The sequence below is a fragment of the Silurus meridionalis genome, chromosome 12 (genome assembly GCF_014805685.1).
Source record: "Silurus meridionalis isolate SWU-2019-XX chromosome 12, ASM1480568v1, whole genome shotgun sequence".
NCBI lineage: Eukaryota > Metazoa > Chordata > Actinopteri > Siluriformes > Siluridae > Silurus > Silurus meridionalis.
This window is the reverse complement of record NC_060895.1, coordinates 24,781,260-24,803,365: the sequence shown is the minus strand read 5'-3', so window position 1 is coordinate 24,803,365 and position 22,106 is coordinate 24,781,260. Positions and strand designations below refer to the sequence as shown.

The 22,106-nt window shown below is 40.8% G+C and overlaps 1 protein-coding gene across 1 annotated transcript; it reads right to left on the bottom strand.

Annotated features, from left to right (window-relative positions):
• Window positions 1-1,623: 1,623 nt before the first annotated feature.
• espnlb (espin like b) lies at window positions 1,624-20,466 on the bottom strand. The gene is made up of 10 exons (XM_046862323.1): window positions 20,047-20,466; window positions 19,275-19,465; window positions 17,053-17,239; window positions 16,638-16,820; window positions 16,369-16,494; window positions 5,948-6,094; window positions 5,742-5,850; window positions 4,490-4,602; window positions 4,221-4,394; window positions 1,624-3,915 (listed from the first exon to the last, which is right to left on the bottom strand). The coding sequence occupies exons 1-10, from the start codon at window positions 20,434-20,436 to the stop codon at window positions 2,431-2,433; spliced, it is 3,105 nt and encodes a 1,034-aa protein (XP_046718279.1). The 5' UTR covers window positions 20,437-20,466; the 3' UTR covers window positions 1,624-2,430.
• Between the last annotated feature and the right edge of the window lie 1,640 nt (window positions 20,467-22,106).

The following is a 22,106-nucleotide window of genomic DNA, read 5'->3' as shown; positions in this document are numbered from 1 at the left end:
GAAAATTAAACATTCTTGTTCCCTGAAGAGTCACACTGAAGCGGTTCACCAACTAATGACTCGTCTGTCGCTGCTTCCTGGTCTTAAATAAACCAGGACATGGTGTGATCACATTCCTTTAATCAAATCTGAACAAAACTCTCAGCTCACATTCCTCCATCAAGACAACATCAAGTGTCTTCGGTCAGAGTTTGTCTCCATTGTCCTCTAAGGATATTAGTGACTCAATGTGTCCTTAATGATGGAAGACTTGATAAAAGCGAGAAGTTTTTCGGTTTATAGTTCTTGTAGTATTAAGTGTTGTGGCGTTTAATTAAAACGACAATCTTAATACATGGCGAAAATACAAACAGCGACACAAGCATACAAAGAACATTCTGTAATTAGAACACATCAAAACCCTGCTCATTTACACAGTTATCTAATCAGCCAGTCATAATTGATAATTGATAAAACACCTTTAAATCGCTCTGGATAATAGCATCTGCTGAATGACGTAAACATGAATGCATACAAATGTTACAGTTTCAATAAGCAGACCCCCAACACTAATACATACACCAACTTTGACTTTACTTCCAATCATTTAAAGATGTATATAACTGTACAGCGTCTGTGGGAGTCACGCGATAAATAAACAAATGACTCGGATTAGAGAGGTAAACTACTCGATTCTGTTTTCTGTACATAACCTATGGATATTTTGCAATGTTTTGTTCATGTGCGTTCAGTAGAAAATTAACAAATCAATCTTTGAGATAAAAAAAGAAATTAACAAATCGTTCATGAACGTCAACAGTTTCTAGAGCTTGATCAAAATGGTGTTGTAGTATCCTGGAGTAAACACTAGATGTCATTTTTTGTATTACCGTAATTTCCGGACTATAAAGCGCATCCATATAAAAGCCGCACCCACTGAACTTTACAAATATTTTTATTTTTAACATAAATAAGCCGCACCTGTCTATAAGCTGCAGGTGTCTACACTAATGAACTTTACACAGGCTTTAACGAAAGACAGTGTCTGTTACACGGTGTAACCGGTGAAATATGTTGCGCTTCCTTTAGGAGCATAGCGGTATTTTGGGAATTCTTCTAGTATTACTGCGCGTGTGTAAGACTAAGGATTATGTCCTTATTATTTTCTGATGCTGATTTCTAAGTTTCTTTGACTAACCCTTAACATTGTTGCCAAGAAAAATAAAAAAGCACGAGTTTTGGAAACCTGTCTGTGCTTATATGATTTCTGTTGTAACTGGAGTTAGCGAGCTCTCCCTTCACCCAGACTCAACGCGTTACAACGGCTTGTATCTAAACAGTAGCAGACCAAGAAAGTCATTGTTCACTGTCTTCCTCCTTCCTTTCACAACTATTTCTCTCGGGAGTTTATCTTTTGGCATCGTCGTGCGTTTAAAAAAAAACTTTTTTTCTCCCGATGCCGTGCAGCTCAGAACACAGGTAAGGTGCGTTTTTTCGTTTCCGTTCGGGAATTTCATTGGTCTAATGGTATAGGGCTCAGTTTTTTGGCTTGAAGTTTGTGAAACCGGGAAAAACCCAGGAAAAATTAATAAATTAGCCGATTTGTTGTTTAAGCCGCAGAGTTCAAAACGTGGGAAAAAAGTAGCAGCTTATAGTCCGAAAAATACGGTACAAGCGTTGAGTCATTTATATTTATGCCATTTTGTAGACACCTTTAACCACAGTGACTTACAGTTGTCTCAGTTAGGGTTAGTGTCAGTGAGGGTTAAGGGAGTTGCTGAAGTGTAGCAGCTCAGTGCTACTGGGATTTGAACCCATGACCTCCCTATTAGAGGTCCAACATCTTATCCACTGCTACCACTTCCCATTAATACTATGGTGATTTATACTGAAGACACTACAGCTGCAAAAAAAACAAACTAAAAATATACAGGAAGTGGAGGATATGCAAGCCTAAATACCTTGTTGAGGAGAGAGTTCAAAGGAGATTGAAAAGACTGGTCTGAGGTGACATGAAGTCTAAAATAACTCCTAAAATGATTTAATCTTTACGATCTTGGAGAGTAGAAAAGCATCCAAGAATGCACAAAACATCAAATTTTGAGATGAATGATCTAAAAGAGCAGAAAACCACATCAGTTAACATATTTCTTAGCCAAGAACAGGAATCTAAGGATATCATGGACACAGACTCCCCCAAACTGGGGAGGAAAAGACTGCAGAAAGACCAGGAGATAATCAGTTTAAGCTAGACCATCTGGGCAGCTCATACTTTTCCTTCACTCTGAAGTTTGATGTAAACTTGCACATTATTGTATGCATTGTGCTGCTGCCATAGGACTGACTGACTGGATAACTGCATAAATAAGTGGGCGTTCCTATTAAAGTGGACAGTGAGGGTTGTTATTAATGAGAAACATTCGTCTCAGACTCACACAATCCACAATAGCACTAACGTTCAAAGTCAAACAACTCGGCTTCTTTCTCCTTCCAGAAAACGAAACTACGGTCGACATATTTACAGATCTCATCGTTAGTAAAGCATGACAAGTCTGTGCTCTCGTCTGCCCCGTGGCCTCCCTTGTCATGCACGACATCCTCAACCATGACTCTTGGAACTGTCCTAACATCAGAGTCCTTTAAAGACCTTCTGGCTGGGACCTTTGTTTTTGTCCTGAAGAACCGAGTCTTGATATCCGTGAAGCCATCTTTCCATTGCCGTTTCCCGTCCTCTATGTCTCGCAGGACAGCTCGATGGAAATCTCGAACTATCTCCCATGGAAAATCCCCTACGTGGTCAAATACCTCAAAGCAGAGCAGGTGTCTCATTTTGCGCTCATCAGGGGGCAGGTCCTGCTCTAGGATGTGAAAGTAGCCTAACATGAACAAGTCAAGGGTCAAGCTTTCATAAGGCACAGGTGCACCATTTACTCGAGGGAGGAAGTGCTCGGGGGAATAAATGATCGTCTTTCTTCGGAGATTTCGGATCTGGCGTGAGGGAACCCCTGAATTGATGGCCCTCCAGTTGCGAATCATTTTGTCTATAGTTGTCCTTTGCCGGTAAAGCTGATACAGGGAGCCACCAGTCGACTGAGACACTGGAGTCAGGACACTGTGATCTTTGATGTACGTCTCAGCAGTCCTCGTTGTGTCTATGTCTTGTTTAATTTTCGCCCTCATTGAGATTGCATAGGCAGACTTTTTCCAGTGGCCCAAAAACAAGACCACAATTCGTTCTTTGCGCAAGCTGGTAGTCTCCTGAACCTTAGTTGGTTCCTCGCTGGTGGTATGTTTTCCATTTAAGCTGATGTCATTAACCAGATTAACATCTTGATCGAGGACAACCCCTTTTTGTGAGGAGTTGGACACATTTTGCTGTTTGAGATTTAAACTTGGCTTGTTGTTTAACACCCCTGAAAATGGATAGATGTTCCCAATCTGACCTTCAAAAGTGGACCTTAGATTCCTCACAGAAACCCCTGACAGCTGGATCTCCATTTCCACCTTCTCTCGCTTGTCAGTATGCCTTTCTGTATGACTTGAGAACACTGATGCCAGTTCTTTGTTGGGTATTTTGGAGATACCATCATCTGTGCTTTTGTCTGAAAGGTTGCTCAGGAGCAAGGACATGCTCTTCACAATGCCAGAGATGCGGTTGCACCAGACTGGAAGTGCAAGTGTGTCCACCACCTCTGGCTTCTGCTGGAACTGAGTGTTGACAGTGATGTTAACAATGGGAGCAGGAAGGAGAGTTTGGAGCTGCTCAGCCAGACGTTTTAACTCCAGCTCGTAGGCCTGACACTTTTTCTGCAGAGAAACTGTCTCAATCTGTCCCTCCAAGTACACCACATCATCCTCCGTCAGCAGCTCACCAAAGGGGCCCAAAATAGCGTTGTGAAACTTGGAGAATCTCCAGCCATCCATATCTTTGTCATCCTGGCAGGAATAAGAGAAATACAAATGACAGTCAATCAGAGATTTAAATGCTAAATCTGATGTTGGAATCAGTCAACCATAATTCAGGTCTAATGGGGTCAGAGTGCACGGTCAGCCATGATACAGTGCCCGTGAAGCACAGACAGTTAAGTGCCTTGCTTAAGGGCCTAAGAGTGGCAGCTTGGTGATATAGGGGCTTGAATCCAACCTTCTAACCCAGAGCATTAACCCCCTGTAAAACACTGTCTACACTAAAGAAGTGTTGGATTGTGTGATGTATACATTGAACTGGAGATGACACCTACCTTTTTCCACTGGTCTTCATCATCCTGAAGCCTTGCTTGAAGCTTATGAACCATCACTTGCCTCTTCCACTCTGCAATAGGCTTCCCGTGTTCATCATGTGTAGGAACCAGAGAATCTATATCAGCGAGATTCATCTCTTCTGCTGGAAGTTCAACTATTCCATTTTCAGATTTCTGCCAAAAACACAGGGGAGAAAATCTATTTACCTTCTTGTTTGGTTGATGACAAATTGGTTTCTCTTAAATGATCTGACAACAAACATATTTACCACGTGTCCAGCAAAGACTGCTGTTATTCCCGCATGTCTCCAGGATCTTACAGATTTTACCTGAAGTGCCGGTGCCTCGCTTTCTTCCGGGCCCTTTCTCATAGCTGATACAACTGCATACACAAACACAGGGACATGTAGTCAGAAAATCTGCATGTGATCAAGCAACAAATTAAACTAAATTAATATAGAACCTTTACTGTTATAATAAGCTCCACCTTTCTTTCCAGGAAAGGCATTTTTATAGATTTTGGGGTGTGGTTTGGGGATTAGTGTTCATTCATCATTAAATAGAGCATTAGTGACATCAGATACCGATGTCAAGATGTCAGTCGAGGAGGCTCCAGTTACAGTTAATCCCAAAGGTGTTTAGTGATTAAAGGGTAAAAAAAGGTAAAGGGGGTCTTTACTTGTCAAATGTACATTACAGCACAGAGAAATTCTTTCTTCACATATCCCAGCATCAGGAAGCTGGGGTCAGCCATGATACAGTGCCACTGGAGCACAGAGGGTTAAGGGTCTCGCTCAAGGGCCCAAGAGTGGCAGCATGGAGACAATGTTCATTGTTAAAAGCACTATACAAATGAAAATTAATTCAATTGATTAATGAAAATGGGGCTTGAACCCCCAACCTTCTGTTTAGTAATGCAGAGCCTTAATCAATGAGCTATCACTTCCCAAAAAGGGCAAACACTTCCCCTAGAGAACTACCACTTCCCCTAGGTGGCTGCCACTTTTTATCAGGGACTACCACTTCTTAGATTGCTACCGGTTCCCCTCGGGGGCTACCACTTCCCCTATGGGGTTAGCACATCTTCTTGGAGGCTACCACTTCTCCTGTGGGGCTACCACCTCTCTTAGGGGGTTACCAATTCCCCTGTAGGGCTACCACTTAACCTAGAGGGTTACCACTTCCCCTAGAGGGTTACCATTTCCCCTAGGGAATTACCACTTCCTCTTTGGGCTACCACTTCCCTATTAAGCTGCCACTTGCCTTTGAAAGCACTGTGCAGGACACCCATGTTCTTTTACTCCAACGTTCACCCCAACAACCATGTTACTTGATTCTTCTGAAAATTTTTATATGACAACTTACAATAAAGCTCTATACAATTGTGTTTTTCAGAGCTTGTGGTAACAACTATACTTTTGACCATGTTGCATATCCTGACTGATGATGCTCCTTTGCAGTATGTTACTGTGAAATGATAAGAATTTCAAACTGATTAAAAAAAGGTGCGAGATCTCTGACCTGCTGATGCCACTTGGACCTGGTGAATGGAGCTGACTCCAGGTTTAGTGGAATAGACGGATGAAGATTCTGGGCTGGATGGCCTAATACGAGGCTGAGGAGGAACCTCCTTTACCGGATAGAAGCAAAGCACAAACATGGGAATGTAGAAACTATGTGTTAAGACTCTTTTTAAGCAGAGGTGATACAAGTCTTGAGTTTATTACTTTGCTGTCCTCCATAGCAGCGTTACGACTCTGATTGCCAGGCTGCTCAGTAATGTTAAGGTGATGACCTCCTGTCCCAAACGGTGTCCTTTCCTCTTCTATCAGGATGATTTCCGGACGAAGAGGACGGTCGTCTGATTCATAAAACTATAAAGCATGACATAATGGACAGCATATAAACAATGTATTCATATTTCATCTGTTAATTCTTTAAACCAGGTTGCATTTTTGTGTCTTGTTGAATCAACTGATGGACAAATCAGAAAACAGTTCAGAAGCACATGACCTCTAGAGTCACCTGTCATTAGTCGAGAGTGAAAATGGATGTAAATGCAGTTTATATTGCTAACAAAAAGAAGGACAAAAATCAGTGCTCAAAAAGCTTTATCCCGAAGGTCATGTGATCAACAAGCATCAAAATCGGGGATAAATCACAAGCAAGATGCAGAACAAAGTCAAAACAAGAATTCAGTTCATTAATTTGTCCCTTTAATTGAAACCCTAATGAGAGGTGACAGTGGTGAGGGAAAAACATACTAAGATCTAGAAGCCAGGTATCCATTCATTGTAGTAACATCATTGTTGAGGTTATCAATCGTTTGTTATGTAACGTGAAGACATCTATTTTATCTATTTTACGTCTATAAAAAAGACTCCTGGACACTTGACCTTTCCAGCCGTGTGTGCTTCATCCACATGTAATTGGATGTAATGTATTTAGATCAGCACATTTTCCCTTCACTTGAACTGGGAGACCCGAACCTGTTCCAGCATGACCATACCCCTGTGCACAAAACCTGCTCCATGAAGATCTGCTACTAATTGTGCAAAGTGTAAAGAATGTTATAAATTAAAAAGTGCTACTGAACACTGCATTCACTTGTCTGTCAGAACCTGGCCCTGAACTCTACTTACATGACCCTGAGACATAGATAAAGCGTGATAAAAATCCCAGTGTGATCTCCAGCGTGAAACCTCATGGACACAAAAGGACAAAAAGAAGGTCAGATCCAGCAGATATATGATTTGCTCCCTGATTGTGAGCTGAAAATAGAACCACTGGAAACTGATAGGGATCTGGGGAAGGTGGTAGTTCAGTGGTTCTGGCTCTGGGTTACTGATTGGGAGGTTGGGCCCCAGTATCACCAATTTGCCACTCTTGGGTAGCACTCTTGAGTAAGGCCCTTAACCCTCCTGTGCTACAAAGAATATTGGGATCTGCAAAGAAATAACTATTTCCCTGTGGGATAAATTTTATATATATATATATATATATATATATATATATATATATATATATATATATATATATATATATATACAGTGAGGAAAATAAGTATTTGAACACCCTTCTATTTTGCAAGTTCTCCCACTTAAAAATCATGGAGGGGTCTGAAATTGTCATCGTAGGTGCATGTCCACTGTGAGAGACATAATCTAAAAAAAAAATCCAGAAATCACAATATATGATTTTGAAACTATTTATTTGTATGATACAGCTGCAAATAAGTATTTGAACACCTGTCTATCAGCTAGAATTCTGACCCTCAAAGACCTGTTGGTCTGCCTTTAAAATGTCCACCTCCACTACATTTATTATCCTAAATTAGATGCACCTGTTTGAGGTCGTTAGCTGCATAAAGACACCTGTCCACCCCATACAATCAGTAAGAATCCAACTACTAACATGGCTAAGACCAAAGAGCTGTCCAAAGACACTAGAGACAAAATTGTACACCTCCACAAGGCTGGAAAGGGCTACGGGAAATTGCCAAGCAGCTTGGTAAAAAGGTCCTCTGTTGGAGCAATCATTAGAAAATGGAAGAAGCTAAACATGACTGTCAATCTCCTCGGACTGGGGCTCCATGCAAGATCTCACCGTGGGGTCTCAATGATCCTAAGGAAGGTGAGAAATCAGCCCAGAACTACACGGGAGGAGCTGGTCAATGACCTGAAAAGAGCTGGGACCACCGTTTCCAAGGTTACTGTTGGTAATACACTAAGACGTCATGGTTTAAAATCATGCATGGCACGGAATGTTCCCCTGCTTAAACCAGCACATGTCCAGGCACGTCTTAAGTTTGCCAAAGACCATTTGGATGATCCAGAGGAGTCATGGGAGAAAATCATGTGGTCAGATGAGACCAAAATAGAACTTTTGGGTGATAATTCCACTAAACGTGTTTGGAGGAAGAAGAATGATGAGTACCATCCCAAGAACACCATCCCTACTGTGAAGCATGGGGGTGGTAGCATCATGCTTTGGGGGTGTTTTTCTGCACATGGGACAGGGCGACTGCACTGTATTAAGGAGAGGATGACCGGGGCCATGTATTGCGAGATTTTGGTTAACAACCTCCTTCCCTCAGTTAGAGCATTGAAGATGGGTCGAGGCTGGGTCTTCCAACATGACAATGACCTGAAGCACACAGCCAGGATAACCAAGGAGTGGCTCTGTAAGAAGCATATCAAGGTTCTGGCGTGGCCTAGCCAGTCTCCAGACCTAAACCCAATAAAGAATCTTTGGAGGGAGCTCAAACTCCGTGTTTCTCAGTGACAGGCCAGAAACCTGACTGATCTAGAGAAGATCTGTGTGGAGGAGTGGGCCAAAATCCCTCCTGCAGTGTGTGCAAACCTGGTGAAAAACAACAGGAAACGTTTGACCTCTGTAATTGCAACTAAGGCTACTGTACCAAATATTAACATTGACTTTCTCAGGTGTTCAAATACTTATTTGCAGCTGTATCATACAATAAATAGTTAAAAATCATACATTGTGATTTCTGGATTTTTTTTTAGATTATGTCTCTCACAGTGGACATGCACCTACGATGACAATTTCAGACCCCTCCATGATTTCTAAGTGGGAGAACTTGCAAAAGAGCAGGGTGTTCAAATACTTATTTTCCTCACTGTATATATACAGTACAGACCAAAAGTTTGGACACACCTTCTCATTCAAAGAGTTTTCTTTATTTTCATGACTATGAAAATTGTAGATTCACACTGAAGGCATCAAAACTATGAATGTCATATTGTAGGTTCTTCAAAGTAGCCACCTTTTGCTTTGATTACTGCTTTGCACACTCTTGGCATTCTCTTGATGAGCTTCAAGAGGTAGTCACCTGAAATGGTCTTCCAACAGTCTTGAAGGAGTTCCCCGAGAGATGCTTGGCACTTGTTGGCCCTTTTGCCTTCACTCTGCGGTCCAGCTCACCCCTAAACCATCTCGATTGGGTTCAGGTCCAGTGACTGTGGAGGCCAGGTCATCTGGCGCAGCACCCCATCACTCTCCTTCTTGGTCAAATAGCCCTTGATGCCTGCAGTGTGACTCTACAATTTTCATAGTCATGAAAATAAAGAAGACTCTTTGAATGAGAAGGTGTGTCCAAACTTTTGGTCTGTACTATATATATATATATATATATATATATATATATATATATATATATATATATATATATATATATATATATAAAACGAAGTGTACCCTGTAGTACACTGGGCAAAAGCAGCCTACAGAGCAGGAAATGAGGCTCAGGTTGCATAAGAATAAGATGAATCAAGTTACACAGGACTTGCGGCTAAAGTGATTAAAGGCTTTGAATGTGCTATATAATTCTCTTGAACCTAATGACGATGATGAGTTACACCTTCTCACGCTCCACATAATCAAAGCTAAGAACAATAACCACAAAATAAAAAACATTAGAACTATTATTTTACTATTAATTACTATTAATACTATTATATTACTATTATAGTACCATACAGTATTATTATTATTATTATTATTATTATTATTATTATTATTATTATTATTATTATTTAGAAATGCCACAGAATTTGGACTGGACATTCATTTAAAGCCGAGTTCATCAGTTAATGATATGAACATGACTGGCAAGAGCTACAGTATGATAGTTTCCTCAGGAACATATTAAGTGGTGGACCGCTTTTTCAGCACATTATTAAACTAGAAAACATACACAACAATGCCAGGGGTATAAAAAAGAAACTAGAGTTAGTGCAGTGTCACTGTGGCTCCTTACTCCGTACTGGAAATATGATTTGTGCCCATCACACTAAAACTGGACTCATCAGACCACATGACCTTCTTCCACTCCACAGTCCAATCTTTATGCTCCCTATCAAATTGAAGCATTTTTTCCCGATTAGCCTCAATGATAAGTGGTCTTAAGGCTGCTCAGCTGTTTAGTCCCAAGTTAAGTCTTACTTTCACTATTAAACATAGTTGTTAGTTCTGCTCTTGTATTTTTTTTTTACAGTTTGATTACACCATCCATTTAAGTGATTGCCAATCTCAATCATTCAAGTTTTTTTTCCCGACCACATTTCTTTCTCGAAGATGATGGTTCCCCATGATACTTCCAGTTTTTAATAATGCGTTGGACAGTTTTTAACCCAATTTTAGTAGTTTCAGCAAATCTCCTTAAACGTTTTCTTTGCTTGATGCATGCCAATAATTTGACCCTTCTTAAACAGATTACTGTCTTTTCAATGACCACAGGACGTGTTTTCCAACATGGTTGTTTAATAAATGAGAAGCTACTCACTGCATAGGGTTCAATAACTTGTTGCCATTTTTTGGATGGGCAGTATATATATATATATATATATATATATATATATATATATATATATATATATATATATATATATATATATATATATATAAAATGTATATACAATTTGCCTATATATAGCCGAAACTGAATTTCATTGGCTTTATATGAAAGTAGCCAATTTCATTGGCTACTTTCTAGTTTTACTGAGATTTAAAGATTAACATTTAAGCATCTTTTACTCTGTAATTAACTACATTATAATTAAAAAAAAAAACTTTTTACTCCACTATATTTTAATTGATTATAAACGTTACCAGTTAGATTTTGATGCAATATTGCCATCTCTATTTTATTTGTCCATTGAATAGTAACAGTTCTTCAACTTTGTGACATGATCCTGTCGTTTTCTGTGTTAATTGGAGATCCCTTTTTGAAAGATGGCTTTACTACATCGACTTGTTCAATCTTTGTTTCATTCCAGCAAGTTAAAGATGTTGTGTGAATGGTTCATGCAGTGTTAATGAGGCGTACAAGTTAATTTGTAATTTAGGAAATAAAACCTCACAAATCAACTGTTTTTGGCTTTTCACTAACACGTGTCTTGATGTTGAGGAATAGTGCATCTTTGAGCCTATGTTTAATACAAGTCAAATTCTCAAGTACTGTTCAAATCAGATACTCAGATATAACACCTTTACCCAAGTTTTATTGTAATTCTAACTTGGAATGAAGTTTTGCTGTAAGGTATGTATTCTTTTACTTAAGTAGAATTTTTAGGTACTCTAAAAATAAATATATATATATATATAGTATACACATTTCATTCGGTTCCGATATGCAATCTGCACAATGACAATGTAATTTTATCTAATACTTTTTTTTTTATGGATTTACAGCCAAGATTATGCAATAAATATGCAATACATTCAAGAAAACAGCGGGAAATTTGCTGGCACCTAACACTAGATTGCTAGTCCTTTACAGCTAAATACTGAATGTAAATGAATGTATAAAATATTTTATAGTTTACAGTCCTACCGTGCAGTAAAGCCCTTCAGGGTGTAGCTCGACTCCAAAGCAGAAGCACAGGAAAGACTGAAAAGCTCCAGATCAGCAATGTCCTGATTACCGCATCAGTGTCTGAACGTATCTCTGCTCTGTTATGAGAAGGTCTTCGTAGCGAGGTGTTATTGAATAATTAAATGTGCCGGGTTGAGTGTCCTGCCGTTTCTTAAAATCATGAGGGGTCTGATGACCATGTATAGGATCTACGGTACAATATGTACACAGCAAAGGCCGGAGTACAGAGGGGGTGAAAACCTAAACTGCATCAACCTACACACGCAGTGTAATTGAATGCGTGTGCAGTGTGCCGTGGACCTTCATGCCCAGAAGTCCTGCAGTTATTAAATCTAAATCTAAAAGCAAAACTTGTCAAATGTTTTAAAGGAGGAAAATGAAGAAGCCAGTGTGTTCAATAAAACAAATCCATTTACCTGGAAATGATTAAAGGTGGTGTCAAATAAGAAACTGGAACTTGTCTGTTGATCCTATTAATGCAAAATCATTTATTTAACACTGCTGTCACGTCTCAATACCTACTACTGATATTTCGAACAAACTTCAGTTACATTTTATTTGTGGAGCACTTTAAACAATGGACATTGACTCAAAGCACCTTTTATTTTTTTTTGATAAAGAGGCTATTAAAAATTATTTTTAGAGCCAATGGAGACGGTGGAAATAAATAACTCCCTGAGCTGGTATGAGGAAGAAACCTTGAGAGGAACCAGAAGTGTAACACACCCCTGGCATAAGATAATGAAACGATGATCTTGGCTTTGGCGGCCAGAAACAGAACCGAACTAACACTTGAAAGTGAATTTGCATGAACTTTTCAGATTTGACTCTTTGTTTGGGGTTAGAAGCAAAAACAAAGGTGTCTGATGCCCTAAGATTGAAGAGCACCGTCTACTGAGCCTGAGGTGATGTTCTGAGGAAGGAAAGGGCTCTGAATAAATTCAGCATAATTCTGTTGTCTGTTTGGTTGTGGAAAGTTTGAAAGTTTTTGAGAACTTCTAATAGAATCCGAAGGATATATAAGACGCAAGTTTAGTGCAGTCAGCAATAGATGATGTAGCTAATGCAGACCAAACAGGAGACTTTCAGCTTGATACACATAATTACTGCATACAGTGATGAACAAAGTCCACCAACCATCTAGTTGAGAGAAAGTAGAGTCACTCTGTAAAATGTGACTCCAGTAAAGTAAAAATGTCCCTTTAAACTTTCACTTGAGTAAAAGTACAAAAGTTTTTACCTTCAAATGTACTTAAGTATCAAAAGTACTGATTTATTATAACTCTAATGTTCCTATGATCATTTTTAGCACAACATTCTTTACTTAATCACCTCAGTTTATGTGTAAAGACTCGAATGTGACTCTCAGCACACTGATCTATTAATAGAATGATATTAATGACTCAAACACTGATTGATTTCTATTACAATCATCATGAACACAAAACCTTCTTTAATAAAACGTGTAAATGAGGTCACGTGTGTCTCCATCATTTATTCCTCTCTAAATTTTGTGCTTGATGTTGAAGTGATGCTCAACTGTATGTTGGTGATCAGTAGATACACCAAGCGCCGATCAGAACACGTGTAAAACAGAGCGTGCGCTCGATCCTGATTGGTGACTCGCTGCGTGTTTCACCAGTTACGTAGTTGAGAAAAAAGTAAAATATTTGACTTTAAAATGTAGTGAAGTTTCAGTGAAAGTCTCCCCAAATAAAAGCACTTCAGTAAAGTACAGATACATGAAAAGGCTACTTAAGTACACTAACGAATTACATTCACAATACAAGTAATAATGGGCAGCTTGGTATCGGTGTGGCTTTTGAGCACACGTGAAGGATGTGTGATACATCTCACTGCTGTACACTGATAAAAGTGTGAACAGATGCCAAGCTTTTCACTTGTCATTGACATCAATTGAGGTCCAAGGCAGCCACAGGCAGCGCCTCATCCAGGCATGTGGTGGGTGTTCATAAGGTTCCTCATATTGCTGGTCCCCCGAAGAAGTTCGGGTTTCACACAAACCCCAGTCTACATTTAATACAAATGCTTTTCTGCTTTTTCAAACTCGGCCTTCAGAAAACTTCAGACTGTACTAAAACTAATTAGCTACAAAAACTGTCACCATGAGCAAGTGGTTGAATGCATTAAGAACCAAAGTGCTTTGCTTTTTTCTGCTTCTTGCTGAGCTCTATCATTCACCCCCAGAGCTCCTGGAACGCACAGGCGAGGATCTCTGGTGTAAACAAGAACCAAATCACAATCTAAATGAAAGGTCACGATACAGCTTACTGCCATCAGCCTGATGGATTGCTCTGGAGGGAAAATTGCAATCTGGCAGACTTGTGAGGCTCTGAAACCTGATCCAAATGATCTCGAATGACATTTCTTCTTCTCCACAGCTCCGGAGACGGAGGGATGATAACCGATATCCACAAGACAGGCTGAGCACTAACTGTTCTGCCGGTTCTTATCGTTACACATTATCTACTTTTAATGTGCATCGCTGTCGCTAGTGACGAGCCAGGAATGATGGAGGCTAGTTTTCCACTCCAAGTAGCGTCACGTGACCTTTCGGGAGATCAGATCATGCTGCAGAGAAATCAAGTTGTTTTCCTTGTATGTAATGGGATTATGGCCAAACATACGTTCATAGATCTGCTGTAAAAATAATGACTACCCACAAAACCTTAGAAAATATAGGTTGCATTAGGTCACTTATTCACAACCTGATATCACAGGCCCTTTATAATCCTCTTGCACACATATCGCGTTATTTACTCCATAGTCTGTGTGTAAACTGGGACTTGTATATTCATTTACTCACAAAAACATCTGACAACATCAAAGGCATGAACTACACCAAGATAAAGCTGGAAAATGTTTAATTTGTCCAAAAGTCCACACTGAAAATCTGGATTAAAAAAATGAAATAATTAGATATTATCTTTACAAAGGTTTGTGGACTTTTGTAAAATGCTGTGTTCTATGTGATATCTGTGGTTCCATATGTGGGTCCTTCCTAAACTGCGGAGGTCAATTCTATAAGATTGGAGGTGGTAGGAGAAAGTTTTCCCTCACTCAATCTAGGAAACTGTTCCAGTATGACACAAAGTGCTCAAAGTGAGCTCCATTAAAATATGTTTTCCATCGGTTGGAGTGGAAGATCTTCTGGTATAGAGCTCCAAATTTAGTTCAATTTAGTTTTACACAGTTAAGTTATGTCATGTTATATAACATTATGACCAACATTATGACCTAAAATTGTGTTGGTCCCCTTTTTCTGCTAAAACAGTCGTGACCCATTGAGCATCAGCAGCATGAACATCTACAGCAGTTTGAGCTACAGGAACTTGTCTGTTAGATCGGACCACACAAACCAGCCTTCGCTCCTCACGTGCATCAATGAGCCTCGACCACTCACGACCCTGTCTAATAAATAAATCCACCCACTAACAGGTGCCATGATGAAGATCATCAGTGTTCTTCACTTCACTGCTCAGAATGTTATAATCGGTGTGTGTGTGTTTGTATAGCACTTTTAACAATGGACATTTTCCCAAAGCAGCTTTATAGAATAAAATAGATTATAAAATATGACTTTATAAGTGTAGTGCCTGTAAGTTTATCCCTAAAAAGTGAGCTAGTTGTCACAGTCATGAAGGGAAAAAAAACTCCCTGAGACTTCATGAGGAAGAAAACCTGAGAGGAACCAAAAACCTCATCCTCAACACTGATTTACATTGCATTACAGTTGCATCATTATTAAGGTTCTATTCACTTATAGTTGCTTAAATGCAAAACTGTTCATGTAAACTGTGGTCCGTAGCCCATTGTAGCCAAATGTTTATATTAATTACAGTTTAAATCCATCCTTGCTCCATAAACTTCAACCCTCTGACCACAACTTTATTGAACATCATGAATGTGAACACTGACTGCACCCCAGGCCTCCTCACCTTCTTACCTACATCAGTAGCTGACTTTACTAACACCCTTGACACGAATCTCACAAAGTAAAATCTTAACAAAATCTAGTGGAACACCTTCGCAGAAAAGTGGAGGCTATAAAGGACCTCACAAAGGTCTGATGTGAAGAAGAATTAAACACTGACCTGCATCCTTCATTCTCTCTCACACACACACACACACACACACACACACACACACACACACACACACACGCACACAATTCTCCTGCATTATTGCTGTTAGATCAGGGTGGTTATGGAAGGTTTTGCTCTGTGTTCGTCCAGCAGGTGGCAGTGTGGAGTTACTGCAGCTTCCATAGTTCATCGTATACAATATTATAATGTAGTGAGGGTTTCATTCTGACTTTATTAAACACACACACACACACACACACACACACACACACACACACACACACACACACACAAACACACAAAACACAAACATGCAGAAAAGTACAACCATAGACACACAAACACACACACACACACACACACACAAACACACACAGAAATGCACACAGAAACACACACACTTACACATACACGAACATACACAAACATACATAAACAAAAAAACACAAAAAGCACATACATGCAGAAATATTCATATGCACACACACACACACACACACACACACACACACACACACACACACACAAACAGATACTTATAAACACATACACATAAATAAAACCACATACACGCTGACACACACACACACACACACACACACACACACACACACACACACACACACACACACAGGTTGTGTCCTACCTGAGCTGTTTGGAGGAGAGCTGCACACTCCCGGTGGCCATTATATTCTGCCAGTTCCACTGCACTGAAACCCTCCACGTCCCTGTCCAGGGTACTGACGCCGTGTTCCATCAGAATTCTACAGCACTGACACAACACATCACATCACTTATACCGAGACACATCATATGACTTGTGTAAAAGGTTCTAATTCGTTAAGGTCAGGTTAAGGGGCGGGGTTAGTATTTAAATCTCATGGTTGGGGTTTAAGTGTTGTTTCAGATGTCCACCTGAAGTTCTCCGTTCTCTGCGGCGTCGTGGAGTGGGGTCCCGCCCCAGTGGTCTCTCAGGATTTTGGCATCCATGAGGAGCAGACGCTCCAGGATGCGATGGTGCCCCTGGCTAGCAGCGAAGTGCAGAGCTGTGGCTCCATTCACGTCCTGACACGACAAGTCCACATCAGTAAATGATGCCTGAGGAGCACAAACACCATTTTCATCATGCTTTCAGGTCACAGCTTTATAAATGTTCTGTTAGAAGAGAATAATCGACTTCAGCAACTTTGCTTCATCACACCACCCTGCTGCTGATGACCTTTGTTTTCTGCTGATGACTTCTAAATGTCTCCTAGTTAAGGGAGGTGTACTGTGGTCATGTTTAACAATTATTTAAAATAAAAGCACACTGTAGCTTTCAGCATTTTACCAGCCAGACCACCAGAGCGTGGTGGCCCATTTGAGCGGCAGCATGGAGGGCACTCATCCCATCACGGGCTTGCAAATGGACGTTCGCACCACAATCCTTCACTAGAAACTCCACAATGTGCAGATGCCCCTCCTGACAGGCCAAGTAAAGGGGCGTGGCACCGGTGTGCATCTGATAGTCCACACACCTAAAAGAAACATTGTGGAGATGTGACTATGTACTACTGATGAACAGATGAAACTGAAACATACCCAAACTAAATAACTAACCATTAGGCATAATCCTTTTTACCCCAACCCCTGTCCTTACCCTGACCATAACCACTACCCAAACTTTATCCTAACCACAACCACACCCCTAAACCTAACCCCTACCATAACTACTACCCTAACCCTAACCCTTATCAAAACCACTACCATAACCACCACCCTAACCCTAATCATAACCACTACCTTAAACCTAACCACAGCCCAATCCCATACCCCAACCCAAAACCCAACCGTAAACCCTTCAATAACCACTACCCTAACTCAAACCCAAACTCTAACCCTTATCATAACCACTACCCCAACCGCAGCCCTAAACACTACCCAGACCCAAAACCCAAACCAATAACCACAACCATAATCCTAACCCCAACCCTAACCAATACCACAAATACTACCCTAACCATTATCACAACCACTAACTTAACCCAAATCTAACCAATACCATTAGCACTACCACTACCCTAACCCTTATCACAAACACTACCCTAACCCTAACCCCAGCCCTAACCACTACCCCAACCCTAAACCCTACAATATCCCACTAACCTAACCTTAATCATACCCACTACCCTAACCCAAAATCTTACTATAACCACTACCCCAACTGTAACCCTAATCATAACCACTGCCATGACCCAAACCGCAACCCTTACCCCTACCATAACCACTACCCTAACCCAAACCAAAACCCTAAACCCTACTATAACCACTACCATAACCTAAACCCAAACCCTACCATAACTACTACCCTAACACAAACCAAAGCCCTAACCCCTGCTACACAAACCCTAATCATAACCACTACACAAACCCTAATCATAACCACTACACAAACCCTAATCATAACCACTACACTAACGCTTATCATAACCACTACACTAAGCCTTATCATAACAACTACACAAACCAAAGCCCTAACCCCTGCTACACAAACCCAAATCATAACCACTACACTAACCCTAATCTTAACCACTACACTAACTCTTATCATAACCACTACACAAACCCTAATCATAACCACTACACAAACCCTTATAATAACTACTACACTAACCCTTATCATAACCACTACACTAACCCTTATCAAAATAACTACACAAACCCCAATCATAACCACTACACAAATCCTTATCATAACCACTGCCATAACCAAACCTTTACCCATAACACCTACCATAATTTTAATTCCTAACCCTAAACCATGAATCCTAACCCAAACACTTACCTCTAACCCCAACCATTACCCTTACTTTAATTTTAGACCTAACCCCTACCATACTCATTACCCTCCCCCTATTAAAACATTGACAGTAATTTTACCCTCTTTTACCTACAGAATAGATCACCATACCAACACAAACACACATGCCTTACGAGCTGTGAAGTTGTTGCTATAAAAATCTGTAATTACTGTCAGAGCTTCTACTGCAGGACCTAAATCATCACCTTCTGACCAATCAGAGTCCAAAAAACAGAGAGGATCCACTGATGATTGTGGGGAGTTTAAAAAGTTAATGAGACCCTGTGTGTGTGTGTGTGTGTGTGTGTGTGTGTGTGTGTGTGTGTGTGTGTGTGTGTGTGTGTGTGAGGAGGATGGAGGAGGAACATATGGTAGATAAGAAGCTCCTGATGTATTATTGACTGCTAAACCATGAGCATCTATTGACCATATGTTTCCCCTTTAACCCCCTGAACCTCTACCTCTGTTCCATCACTAAGTAGCAGCTTCAGAGTGCCATCCACACCTGCTGCACACACACACACACACACACACACACACACACACACACACACACACACTTGCTCTGTCACTGTATGAAACCTGAGCCAGAGCTGAATGAATGGTAGGTGTATATGCAATTGTTTTGGGATACTGTAGCCATGTCTACGTGTGTGTGTGTGTGTGTGTGTGTGTGTGTGTGTATGTGTGTGTGTGTGTGTGTGTGTGTTTACTGTGGTGAATGGGTCACAAGCAGTTTAAGACAGGTCAGGTCCCCGCTTGCAGCAGCGTAGTGGACAGGCAGAGCCCCACAGTGGGTCTGGAGCTCAGTGCTGCTCCCTGCAGTCAGGAGCCACTGCAGAGCCTCAGCACGACCAAACCGAGCTGCTAAATGCAGAGCTGTAGCTCCTTCACCATCCTGATCCTACACACACACACACACACACACACACACACACACACAAATATGCACACAAATACATACATACATGCAAACATTTACACACACACATATTTCCAAACAAACTCATATACGCACACACACACACACACACACACACACACACACAAATATGTACACAAATATATATATATATACATTTACACACACATATTTACACAAACATATATACACACACACACACACACACACACACACACACACATACATATACATACACACACACACACACACACACACACACACACACACACACACACACATACATATACATACACACATATTTACACACACACACACACACACACACACACACACATATTTACATACACACACACACACACACACACACACACACACAAAGAGATATACACTCATATATTATTGTTGTTATCGTTATAATTAGTATTAATATTATTATTACTATTGTTGTTGTTGATTGTTGTTCTTTCTCACTTCACTCCTTCCTGGAACACCTTCAGTAAAGTGTGTGTGTGTGTGTGTGTGTGTGTGTGTGTGTGTGTGTGTGTGTGTGTGTTCCTCACCTCCAGGCTGCACTCTGTGTTTCCCAGAAGCCATTGCAGTTCGTGCACGTGCCCAGTGGCAGCAGCGTCGTGGGCGGCCGTGGCTCTGTTCCTGGCACGTGCATTTCCGCTAAAGTTTGCGTCTCTCACAAGAAAGCTCAGACACTCCATCTGCCCCGCGCGTGCCGCGTGATGAACCGGCGTTGCCCCCTGAGGGTCAGCGATGCCTGCCGTCAGACATCCGGACTCCTGCAGGGCCCTCAGGGCCTCCACATCACCCTCACGGGCCGCCTGGATCACCTTGTGGAGCATCTCGAAGCTAAAGCTTGTAGAGTGTGTGCAGTTCTGTGTACTCACTCTTACACCACTACACCCCTCCTCCTCCCTCCATCCCTCCATCCATCTATCCATTCGTCCAGCCAGCCCTCTCTATCACAAATGATAATGATACCTGAGCCTCTGTCGGGAGGGAGGGAGGGTGGGAGAAGGAGAGAGGGAAAGAGAAAAGCAGAGAGAAAGGAAGGGGAAGAGAAGGGAAAGAGAGAGGGAAAAAATAGAGGATGATAGAGAGGAAGGCAGGAAGAGAAAGGGGGTGAACTGAGAAAGAAAAATAAGAAAAGAGAGAGGGATGTAGGGAAAAAAAGCAGGAGAGACAGCGAGAGGAAGAGAGAAATAGGGTAGATGGAAGAAAAAGGGAGAAAGGGAGGGATCGAGGAGGGAAAGAAGAAAAGAGGAAGAGAGAGAGGTAAGGAAACAGAGGAGGAGAGAAAAAAGAAATGCAGAGAGAGAGGGAGAGACAGTAGTAGAGAGTGTGACAGAGAAGTTAAGAGAAAGAGAGAGGGAGGAAGGGAGTGGAAGTGAGGGAAGGAGAAAGAGATAAAGAAAGAGATGGGGGGAGTGCAGGAAAAAGAGACGGGTGATGAGAGCTGAACAAATGGAGGAATCGCAGTCTGATTTCTTATTTCTCCTGGTTCAGTGTCCGAGCACCGACTTCCTGTTTCTTATCCATGTACATAAAACACCTCCTGGTCATCATGACTAACCTTCTCTATCTCTGCTCCCCTAAAACACAAGATCTTTAGACCAGTCGCTGATCTATGGTTTGTCCAGAACTTCGGAACCTTCTTGTTCTCCGTGAGGTCCTGAGGTGTCTGTATTCATTCTCCTATCATCTGTAAACGTGATGCAACATGATGTTTATCACAAAATACATTTGATCTTCTCTCCTCGAGTTGGTTTGATTGTTCTGGAGGAAGCAAAGGCATAATGGAGGAAGTCAGTGTGAGATTTTTAGCTCTGGGTCTGTCAGCGATCCACACTAACCTGTATATTAACACATCCAACATCTCATGATATCTACATTTTCATTTTCAGTCAAGCTCCAATAACGAATCAGTTCACAGTGAATCTGTGCTGTGGGTTAATTGGTTAATTGATTGATTAATCAATACATTTATTTGATTGAAAACTAATGCTGAGATTAAATACACCTCCTAACCAGGGCATGTATTAAATCTATGATGTTTGATAGTGAGAACAATGATGTGTGTATGCAACCACTAAACTACCACCTGGTCAGGTGATTGTGATTGGCTGATAGGAGTTCAGGTGTGAGTTCAGAGGGTTAAACACACAGGTAATTGAATGGAAATGAATGTGCTGCTTATAATTGTCCAGAGTAACATCCGGTTAGGATTTGGTGAGGAGGATTTGATGAAGAGGATTTGGTGAGGAGGATTTGGTGAGGAGGATTTGATGAAGAGGATTTGATGAAGAGGATTTGGTGAGGAGGATTTGGTGAGGAGGATTTGATGGAACTTCTTTGGTTTGAAATGAGAACGGAAACGAAAAACAGCACCAAGAGTTAACTCCAACAGCTTTATGATATAATATTAATTATTTATCACGAAACTCATGTAAATCACATAAATGTAATCTTCTGGCACTATTTTATTTGTGTGTGTGATTCGGAGCAGCAGAATCTTAAGTGTAATGAGGCAGAAATAAAAAGCGTAAAAAAAATCTGATCCATTTATTCAGTTTTGCTCTGCAAACATTAATAACAGCTCTTTAATGGTAGG